Below are 11194 nucleotides of genomic sequence, written 5' to 3'. Positions count from 1 at the left end.
TTGGACTTGTGGGCAACTGCCTCTAGGAATAAGGTAGCAGCCGGAGGTAAAACGATACCGCTATTCTGGACCTGAATGATTCTAATGAGAGTGTCATTACCTGAAATAGGTACATCAGGAAGCTAATCTGATTCAGGGAGAACAAAAAGTTCATTTTAGAATCTTTGTCATCATCCCAGTGGAAATGTTCAACAGTTGGAAGACACCATAAGCGAGCATTTAATGAGCTGCCTTCAAGTGTCTAACAGGGCACGTGATGTTAGATCTCCTACAGTAATTACCATGAAAGGGAGCTGAAGGCGAGGACATCTACACGGGCTTCATGGAGGCCCTGCCAGAGTATTTGATAAGTGAGATCCTCTCCAGCCCTCACCTACAGAGGTGGAACTTGGCTGACGATTTGAACGTAAGGCACAGGGCTTACCATAGAGCCTAATCCCAAACCGTAGCAAATGACACTTCTTTGTCACACCTAACAATCTTTAGAAAGTGACAATGTCATTAGTTATGTGGCAAACTAGTTGTGTGCTTGGTTTCCACACTTGATCTCACTTCAGGCTAATTTTTAAAATGTCTCAAAAATAAATAAATAAATACAATAAAATAACTGTCTCCCTCGCGCCCGGTTTGTTTCTCCAAAGGCCTCGGCAGTGCCAGTAGTGGACACATTGGTGCGCGCCGAAGGCTTCCGGGAAATTGGTCGTTATAATCAGGCACTCCACGTAAAAATAAATAAAATACTGCAGAAATAAAAGCTGCAAGACTTAGCACAACGCCAAAAGAGCTCAAGGCTGTGCCTAGGACGGTGTGTTCAGGGAGACAGAGATGGGCCGGCAATGTCATTAAACAGAACCTCCAAAATCCAAACGAGTCTGATGATTGATGCGAGGAATTGCCCCCAAATCTCGGGTTGGTCCACCTCCCCCGATTTCACGGAAGCTCAAGAGTAGCCGCCTTGCCAGGCAAAGACTTGCGGCAAATCTCTCCCTTCCAAGTCCGACTTGGACTGCCAGCCCTACTTCCAGCGAAGTCGACCCTCCTCCCTCCAAAGGGAATGGGCAGCCCTGGGTTAGTGAGGGCCCCCGCGGCTGGGCCGACGGCTCGGCAGCACCGGATTTTCGGAGGCTGTGGATAGGCGAAGTAAATCCAGTCCGGGTTTTGTCGGCACGGGGGGACCGGAGGGCTGCGAGGAATGGCTGGCGAAGAGGGGGGCGGCGGTGGAAAATACACAACACAAACAGCTCGCGCCGGGGGACGGCAGCTGTAGGCCCGGAGCGCGCGGGCCCGGCCGCCGGCCGCATGGAGCGCAGCGCGGCCCGCGGCTCCGGGGCGGCGGCGGCGGCGGCGGCAGCAGCGGCGGCGGCGGAGGCGGCAGCGCGCCGCTCGCTCACACCCACCCCCGCCCGCGGCCGCCGCGCCGCCCCGCCGTAGCCGCCGGCCGCCGGCGTCCCCGCGGGCCGGTCCAGCGAAGGCGGCGCCCGCGCCTCTGCAGCCAGTGGCAGTCGCCGGCGCGGGGAGGCGGCTCCCGCAGCCCCCCGCAGCCCCGCGCCCCGGGCGCCTGCGACCACAGCGGCCGCCCGGGGAGGAAGAGGAGGAAGAGGAGGAGGGGGAGGTGACAAACTCTCCGGCTCGGCGCGGCGGCCGGCAGCCCGCGGTCAGGCATGCAGGCGCGGCGTCTAGCCAAGCGCTCCAGCCTGGGCAGCCGCCGGGGGAGCGCCGCGCTGCAGCCGCCCGGCCCCGCGCCCGCGCCGGCCCGGGAAGGCGCGCTGCCCGGGCTCCCGCCCCCCGCCCCGGGCCCGGGCCCTGGCCCGGGCCCGGCCCCAGAGAGCTGGAGGCCACCGCTGCCGCCGCCGCGCAGCGCCGGGACCGGCCCCCCTCGGGCCGCCGGGGCCGCCGCCGCCGCCTCGTCTCCGGTGCTGCTGCTTCTCGGGGAGGAAGACGAGGAAGAGGAGGGCGGGAGCAGGCGGCGGAGGGGGCTCGGGCGAGTGCAGGCGAAGCCCCGAGGGGGCGCGGAGGAGGAGGATGACGACGAGGAAGACGAGGACGAGGAGGTGGTCGTCGAGGTGGTGGACGGCGACGACGACGACGAGGACGGCGAGGAGCGCTTCGTGGCCCTGGGCCCCGGCCGCGCGCTCCCCAAGGGCCCGGCCCGGGGCGCGTTGAAGGTGCGTGCCGGGTGCGGGGGCGCGCGCGGGTCCCGCGGGCTTGGGGAGGGGACGGGCCCGGGGCCCCGGCGCGGCGCGGGCTCAGGCCGGGGCCGGCGATCGCAGAGGCCGGGCCGGGAGGGGTGTGTCCGGCGGCGCGGGCGGCCGCGCGCGGGGCAGAGCGAAGGGACCGATGAGCTCACCGCCCGGGCCCCAGCACCTTTCCCGGGCGGCCGCTCCCCCTTTCCTCCGAGGCCGGGGCGGGTGTGCTGTCTAGCGTGGGTGCTGGTAAGGGACGCTTTTCCCCGCTGAGGCGGGGAACTTGGAGATGGGACGAGGTAGGCGCCGGTCTGCGCCCGGTGGGGACGGGCGACATAGGAGGCAGTGAAATAGGATTCTACTCGGAGGAAGCAAGACTGTTCCCTTCTCCTTTTCTGAGGACTAGTCAAGCTCATAGAAACTAGAAAACGGCTTCTCTTGTCAATCCCTCAGTCCCTTCTGCATCCAAGAACAATTGTCGATGAGTTTCCATTCCAGGCGCCTGTGAGGGAACCGGTAAGCCCAGGACAGCAAAACCCAAGCCCTGGGTTTCTACATGCATTTTGCTGGCAGCTTTTGGCAGTGCCCGCCTCCCCTCCCCTGCTTAAACTCGACATTGTTTAACATTTTGGGTTTATTTGCCTCCTCAAAATTGCAAATGAGAAGAAAAAGGTGGGGAGGGGGGGATTTGGCATTTTAAATGGTTGTGTTTCTGCTGAGAATTCTGGCGAAGTCCCCTGTGCACTGCAGCGCCAAGAGATCTTTTCGTTTGTGTATCTTCAGGAGATAAGGGGTTTATTATTACACAACTGACTGGCTGGGCTTTCAGGCATGTGATTGGACAAAGCAAACCACGTTGAGGTTCATGCACAGTGTATGTTGCTAAGAAGTTTTGAGGGCAGCAAGTGGTAAGCGATGGAGTGAGTGATTTTTCTCAAGAGTGTTGCTTATAATCAACTGAATAGCTATTTACTGGAGTTTTCAGAAGATATTGGTATAACTGGAAGGAAAATAAGTAAACAGATGAACTTAATAGAGACTATTTTTTAAAAAAATCTTTAGGGGCTTGCAGAAGCAAGTTAACTCCTCAAAGCATGAAATTGCAGTTCCAAAGAAATGTTAAACATCAACATAGAATAGCCCAGAATAGACATGGGCACAAACTTATTTCCTAGACCACCCTGGAAGTACCAGTTCTGGGAGTGAGAAGTTTTCAGCAAATGGTCACTTGGGATGATAGTTTTTGACAGTTGCTTGTTGGAATCCAGACCATGACCACCCTCATTACCATGGTCTACTAAAAGGCCTGCATTGTATGGTTACAGGATGTAGCTGGGTTTGGAATTAAGTCACTTGGCATCAGTGACATTAAGTAACAAGAGTAGTGACTCCTTAGCATTTTTGTCTAGAAATACTGAAAAGGTGTCTTGTGGTTTGAACAGCGGTTGCACAATTTGTGATAGAAAAATTAATTATAATTTATGCTCCGTGATCAAAGCAAATCCAATGCAGGAAAAAAATTAAATCTATAAAAACAAAATAACTGGTGTGTGATAATTCACATTATTTAAAAAAGATTTTTCACACCTCTAAACAAATTTCTGTTCAATTCTTTCAAAATGAGCTTCATTTTATAATGTTTTGACTTGCCCATAACTCTTCAGGAATTTATATATTGAGTGATTTGAAGTATCATTTTTATAATCTTTTACTGCTTTAAAGCCGAATGTCTTGACATAGCATCTGAAGAGGTTTTCTAATGGATAAAATCAGATCATTTTATTTTAATGCGTACGAGAATGTTATCATACATGTTGATGCATTCATTTATTCAGATATTTATTGAGCACCTACTGTGTGCCAGGTACTATTCCAGAACACAGCAGTGAGCACTTTCCAGATGCCCACATCTAGTAAGAAGAGCCAGAGCAACAATCAAGCAAGCAAACAAATAAACGTGGCGCTTGGGACAGCGACGCATGCCATGAGGGAAATGAGACTGGTAACTCAGAGTCTAAGAGGAAGAGGAGAAAGCAGCTAGAGGGAAGACCTCCCTGAGGAGGGGGCATTGGATCTGAGATCCAAGACATGCAGCTTTAGGAAGATCTTTTCCGGCAGAGGGAGTAAGAATTGCAAAAGTCTTGAGGTGGGAAGGGGAAAAGGGTGGGTGTGGCTGGAACTTGACAGGTACGAGTATGTTAGGGAGGCAGGTAGAGGCCAGCAGCGTAGAGCCTGTGGGCCTTTTAGAGTATGAAGTCTTTGGAAAGTTTTACAGGCATACAAGGTGTATTGTGTTTTTGGAGAGGTTAGACTGGAGCGTACAGGACAGCAGGGTGATCAAGGGGGCTGGTTAGATGGCAGTCACTGCAGTCCATGTGAGAGGTAAGGGCAGTGTGGACTAGGAGTGGAGGTAGACAGGAGTGGGCAAGTTCAGGATCGATTGTGAAGACCCACCTGTGGTAACTTGCTGATGAATTGGGGGAGGGTTCGTGTTAAGTCTGAGATTGATGCTCAGATATCTGCATGGAAACTGCACGTAGGCACATGGCTATAGGATGTGGAGCTGAGGGGAGATCAGGGCTAGAGAGAAAAATTGGGAAGACATGTTGATGTCATTTAAAGCTGGGATGAGGAAGTGAGTGCACACCAGAGGACAGCCTTGGGCCAGACTCCGGGGTCCAGCACTGTTTAAGTTTGGGTGTAGGAGGAGAAGCCAGCAAAGACGATTGAGAAGCAGCAGCCAAACAGGTTGAAGGAAAACTAGAAAATGAAAAGTCCTTCCTGGACTTTGCAAGAGAAGAAATAGTTCCAAAAGTGGGAAGTAGTGAACTGTGTTGAATACCCCTGGGATATTGAGGAAGATAAGGATAGAGATGTGTATGTTTGGATTAGATAACAGGGAATGGATTGGTATCCTTAACAAAAGAATGTGAAGTCAGTGATGAGACCCAAGCAGTGAGTGGAGGTGAGGATGTAGTGAGACATGAAAAATTCTTTTAAACTCTTTTGTTGGAAAGAAGAATAGAGAGAAGGGGGAGAATCTGGAGGGCATATGGTCTAGATTTTTTTTTTAGACAGGATTCTGTAGACTCTAATGTAGTGACCACAGCATGATAGGAATGATCTGGTGTGTAGGGGGTGAAGTGTATTTGTTTTCTATTGCTGTGTAACAAAATACCACACACTTTTTGGCTTACAACCGTTCTCCCAGTATCTGTGGGTTAGGAGTCTGGGCCAGGCTTAGCTCGGTCTGCTGCTGAGTCTCACAAGGCTGCAATCAAGGTGTTAGGTGGGCTGCATTCTCATCTGGAGGCTTGACTGGGGCAGGATTCACTTCTAGCCTCACTCAGGTTGTTAGCAGAACTCATTCTCTTGCATCTCTAGTCCGAGGATCCAGCTTCTTTGCTGCCTGTTACTCATGGGCTGCCCTCAGCGCCTACAGCCCCACCCCACCCCCACCTCCACTCCTGCAGGGTGTTGTTACGTCGTTCCCTCAACATGGCCTCTTTCTGCATCAAGTCAGCAAGGAGAATCTTAGCCTTGTCTGCTAGCAAGATGGAGACTCATATAAGGCACTCTAATCATGGGGGCAGGACCCTATCATCTTTGCCACATTCTATTGGTTAGAGGTGAATGATGGGTTCTACTCACACTGAAAGCAAGAAGATATGCAAGAGCATGAATACCAGGAGGTGAGGATCTTTGAGGGTCACCTTAGGGAGGAACCGAAGATGCAGAGAAAAGAGAGCAAACTGCAGGAGGAAGTCCTTGGAAAAAGTCATAGGAGAGGGGACCTGGGACCCAAATATAAGGATTGGCCTTTGACAGAGCAAGGCCCCTTCTTCCACTGAATTAGAGAGAAGGCAGAGACAGTGAGTCCAGATGTGGGTAGTTGTATATTGGATGGTGGTCAGATGAAGCAGTACTTGTCTGAAGGCTTCTGTTTTCCCCATGGAGCTGGAGGGCAGGCCATCAGCTGAGAGTGCAGGAGATCTGAAGTCAGAGCTGAAGTCAGGAGACAGTGTTGTGGGAGAGCAGGAGAGCAAACGAACCATCCGACGGAGCTGCCTGACTGTCGCGAGGACCCACCTGATGCCGCGGTTCCACACTGACAGTGTAAGCAGTCTGCCTGGGTGTGTGATTACCCCAGCCTCGTTCCACAGAGTAATAATAACAAAAGGGATCCTAGCTAGTGCTTATTGAGTTATTTAATTACTGTGGCTAGTACAAATCGAAATGTGTCGTTTCATTTAAACTTCATTACATCCCTGGTCAGGCATTCTTACTATCATCATCCTCATTTTACAGAAGTGATAAGCACTTGAAGATACACTGGCGTTAGGTGGCAGAGCAGGTGTTTGAACCCTGGGCCATCTAACTCCAGAGCTAGTACCCTTATGCCTCACACTCTGCCGTCTCTTGTAGACAAAGCAGAGAGCTAGATTCAGCAGAGATGCAGTTTAGGCAGGTGAGCTGTGGAACGAGAGAGAGAACATTGTGCTGATCAAGTTGGCCCTGCTGTGACTGTAATGATGAGATCTAAGAAAAGTGAGGACAGGAAGGGGCCAGGGGCTGCCGAAAAAGTCGTGGGTTAGTGGAGTGGAGAAAACAAAGAGGAATCCAATAAAATCAATAAAAGAACGGGAAGGAAATGCAGGACAACTTGGGTTCCAAGATCACGTTAACCTGAATGAATATTTGCTAAATCCTTAAAGCCAGGAACGGTACTAACTGCTTTATATGAAGGAGGAAGGATCTCATGAGAAGTTCTGACTTGGGAATCAACATGACCCCATTCGCCAGCTGAGTATACTGACTTGGAAGTGACGTAGTGCACCTGAGGCCACGTGGTCACCAGTGGCGCCACAGTTCACGCCCATACGCTGTACTGTTCATCTCCCTGTATTTATTTGTGATGTTTGTGCCCATTTATACCTGGGAGGATTTGCCACAGCTGAGGAAAGAGAGGAATACATGCTGCTAAGTATCTGAGATCTTGATTACTATAAGGGACACTAATTTAGGCTCTGAAAGAGACAAGAAGAAAAACTTTGTTTCACACAGTTTTCAGTTTCTGATCAAAGAAGCTTACACATTTATTGGCAGTGGTAAGATTCCACCATCCCCTAAAAAAAAAAAAAAACAAAAAAAGCCCATCACCTCTTGGACCCTTGAATGAGGAACACTAGGTAAACAATATCTTCAACCAGAGTTAAAAAAAAAAAAAATACAAGGACACTGTCAAACGGAGGAAGGATTCTAAAATAAACTGTTACTCAGTGAAGGCAGAACAGTAGGGGGCTGAGATAACAAGGCCCAGGACTGTGCTCCACGATGCGTGTATTCGTTTAGGGACAAGAGCCGGAGAATCTGACAGAATTGATAATGTACTGTCATAATCAGTTGAGGTAAAAGCTGGACACGAAAGACTGCTAGGAGTTCTATCAAGAGTCCACCTGCTGGAAAACCAGGAAGAAAGGCTTCTAAGTGAGATAGTATGTGTCAAAACACCCACTTTCGGGGCTCAATCAATATTAATCGAGTGGGATCTACTCCGTGTGTGCCAGCTCTTTGGGGATGGTTAACACGTCTATTAGACTATCTCTTGACTATCAGATGACTTTTAAGAAGCCTTTGGCAGGGACCGTGAAGCAAGCGCCGAATTCCAATTTGCTAACAAGTATGTGTCTTGCAAATGGTCTACGTTGGCTGGAGGGAGAGGCATGTGCTTATGATACCAGACAAAGTTGTCATTCGCTGAATTGTCAACTGCCAGACTTGGAAGGGAAACAGAGATTATCTAGTAACTCAATATCCTCCTTTGACGGCTCAGGACACTGGGACCATGCAAGGTGAAGTGCCTTGTCCGGCTCGAGCTGCTGAGCAAGTTAGGAGGGGCCGGGATTAGCGCTCTGGTCTGCCAACCCCAAATCGTCACCCTCCTTCCTGGGTTAGTCTTTTGTGCCTGGAATGATCTGCAGTTCGCGCCTTTGGAGTTGTGGTTAGAGAAATCACAATTTCCTGGAGTGATCTACCACTCACTGCTTATCAGCTTCTATTTCTGGAATGTTCTTCCTTCCTAAAGTACCTCAGGCGGAGGTGGTCTCACCTGTGGCTTTGGGGGGTAGGCGGTCCCTCTGTGAATCCTGCCCGGGCCGGCCCCCCTCCCTCTGCAGTTTCCGAGGGACATGTATACTCAGAGGATGATAATAAATGGCGAATCGGCCCCATTTCATTGTGAACTGGTTCCCTTACTCTCCGGTGCGGGGCTTCTAGTAAACTGGCCTAGAACATGTCATTTATACTCAGCCCTTAACCAGGGCCTTGCCTCCTTCCCCAGATTTTACTACTAGTTGACCATGGAGTGCTCTGCAGCACAAGCATTAAGACAGAGAGGAGGAAAAGCAAGAAGTCAGGTCTTAACCTGGAATCCGCTGACCCATGCCTCTTGGTGAGAAGGAGCAGAGGGCTTCAGCCAGGATGTCCTTGACCTCTGCGAGCGCTTGGACCGTGTCCTCCCACCCCAGGTGGGGGTTGGCGGGGCAAGGAGCGGGAGCTTTCCCTCCCCGCTGCCAAGTGCACTGTCAGAACTTCTGATCTGCACGGAACAACCAGTCTTGTACCAGGACTCGATGTGAGGTCTGCTGAGGTGGAGGCACCTTGACCTCTGAGTTGCCCTGTGCCGGCTCATATTAAGGTAAATACACGGTTTCCGCTGGACTTCCTGGAATATTCGGGATTGCTTAGAGGCCCTCATCGCCAACCTTCCAGCCTAGCTGAACCTCTGTTGTTGAAATAAGGATGATTTTCTTTAGGTTTGCTGCCCGCATTTCTGTTCGTTCCCTCAAGAGATGTTTCTCTTGGGCCACTGCTTCCCATGCTCCTGATAATCAGGCAAGAAATAACAGTGAATAAGGCCAACTTTCACTTCTGGGGAGCCCATAGCCTGGCAGATTCCTGCCAAGTTGTCTATAAAGAGGTTCTAAGCCCCTTTTCCTCTTTAACCCTAAGATCAAGATTAGATCTGCCAAGCGGGAGAGGGTGGGTCAGGGGTAGAGTACATGCTTGGCATGCACAAGGTCCTGAGTTCAGTCCCCAGTATCTCCATTAAAAATAAATAAATAAAACCATAATCACCTCCCCACTCAAAAAATTTTTTAAAAATTAATTAAAAATCCTAAAAAAAGAATAATTGAAAAAATTTTTTAAAAGATTAGATCCGCCAAGAGACCTTACTTGGCTACCACAGTGTGAGATGTAATTTTGACGTCATTCCATGAAACGATTGTAGCCAATCTATTTGAAGAAGATTATTTGGCCAGGAGGTAATTCCTGAAGACTGGTCAAAGAATGAGTTTAGATCACCAAATCTGGCAAATAACCTTTGTTGCTCTCATTTACTGGATGAAATGGAACAGAATATAACTGTGAGATTTGTGTAGTGGAATTAGAGTGATTAAATTCTCACACTTCGTTGATGATACTATTTGGAAAATCCAGTGTTAACAATTTATATGTAGGGGAAATAGACTCGACTCTAGAGTTTTGAGGGGGAGTCTATAATTTTAGGGTAAGAACCTTGCAGTAACATAACAGAAGGGTTCGTTCATCTTGCAGGAGACCAAGGAGGCTTAAGAGGCAAAGAATTAAGAAGGTCCTGCCTGTGCATTGCCCCGCGATGACTGACCCAGAGTGCGTGGTCTCCTTGTTACAGATGACAGTTACCAGTGACACGCTTGCTTTCCTTATGTTCTTGATTTGATGGAAGGTTGAGTGAAAATAAAATCACCCTGATGCAGATGTATTGGGAATGGGTAGTCTAAATAAATGAATGTCAAAAGTGCTCTGACATTTTAAATTAAATCCAATTTTTTAAAAGTTTGTGTTCCTTGAGATATGATTTGATAAAGCCTACAGGCAGGATAATTTGAGTCCATTAATAGGACCTCTGGGGGTAAGGGTATAGCTAAAGTGGTAGAGCGCATGCTTAACATGCACAAGGTCCTGGGTTCAATCCTCAGTACCTCCATCAAAAAACAAAACAAAACAAAAAAAGAAAAAAGAAAAGAAAGAAAGAAGGAAAGAAAGAAAATACACCTTTGTTGTGGGCTCGTTAGTAAGATGGGAGGGAACAAGACTGAATCAAAGCAGATGATCCTGCCCCCTGCCCTTCTCCGCGCCGTTACCCCTGTGTAAATCAAGAGGCGATGTAACACAGGCTCTCGGTTCAGATTCTGGCTTCTCCTCTTGCTAGTTGCATGACCTTATCTAGTTACTTAATGTCTCGGTGCTTCAGAGTTATTAAAATAAAATTGGGATAATATTGTTCCGTCATTGCCTGTTGTTATTAAATATGGCCCAGAGAGATCCTGAAATTAGACATGGATGGCAGTTTGTTTATTTCCTTTATGGTTCAAGGATCCAAAATCCCACGGTTATTTTGACTATTACGACCTCCTCCTTGTCCCATGCTTTGAAGGTGCTTCAGAGAACTGCTTCCTGAAGTGACTCCGTTCATCTGAACTCTGTGGTGGTCCGTCGTATCCGCGGTGAGCTTGACTCTTCCTTTCCAGCTCAGGGAAGTCAGCTGGAATCATTCATCTACTTGTGCAAAGAGGACAGAAACATTCTAGCTCTTAGGTTCATCAGACCGTTCGGGCCTTATATTGGGAAAAAACCTGGCTAGAAGCCAGAGGGGCGGGACGAGGCTTACCACACACGTTGAATGTGTGTCGTTAAAAGCTGCAGTGGAAATACAGTGATGTCACCTTTCACCTGTAACTTGCATGTGGCTGGGAACCTCTGAGGCATGGATTTGCCCTTTCTATCCTCCCCGCACTGGTGTCTAGGACCTGTGGCACTTTTGTTTGGTGAGGAAGTCATTTGTAGATAAACAACAAGGTCCATACTGTATAACACAGGGAACTATACTCAGTAACTTGTAACATAACCTATAATGAAAAAGAATATATATCTACGTATGTATAAGCGAATCACTGTGCTATGCACCA

The 11194-nt window shown here is 49.4% G+C and overlaps 1 protein-coding gene and 1 long non-coding RNA gene across 2 annotated transcripts in view; both read left to right on the top strand.

Moving 5' to 3' along the window:
- Nucleotides 1–1543: 1543 nt before the first annotated feature.
- The window catches only part of ZNF704 (zinc finger protein 704), a 178741-nt gene continuing 169090 nt past the window's right edge, over nt 1544–11194 (top strand). Inside the window, exon 1 of the mRNA XM_031441425.2 lies at nt 1544–2165. Coding sequence (XP_031297285.2) covers nt 1662–2165 — 504 coding nt within the window. The 5' untranslated portion in view covers nt 1544–1661. The remainder of the gene's footprint in view (nt 2166–11194) is intronic.
- Nucleotides 3922–10046, top strand: LOC135319680 (uncharacterized). The gene is made up of 2 exons (XR_010378488.1): nt 3922–8880; nt 9801–10046. It is a non-coding gene; the product is annotated as an uncharacterized LOC135319680 (long non-coding RNA).

This window comes from Camelus dromedarius, chromosome 30 (genome assembly GCF_036321535.1).
Source record: "Camelus dromedarius isolate mCamDro1 chromosome 30, mCamDro1.pat, whole genome shotgun sequence".
Classification (NCBI taxonomy): domain Eukaryota; kingdom Metazoa; phylum Chordata; class Mammalia; order Artiodactyla; family Camelidae; genus Camelus; species Camelus dromedarius.
The sequence above is the reverse complement of the archived record's forward strand: the minus strand, read 5'-3'. Positions and strand labels throughout refer to the sequence as shown.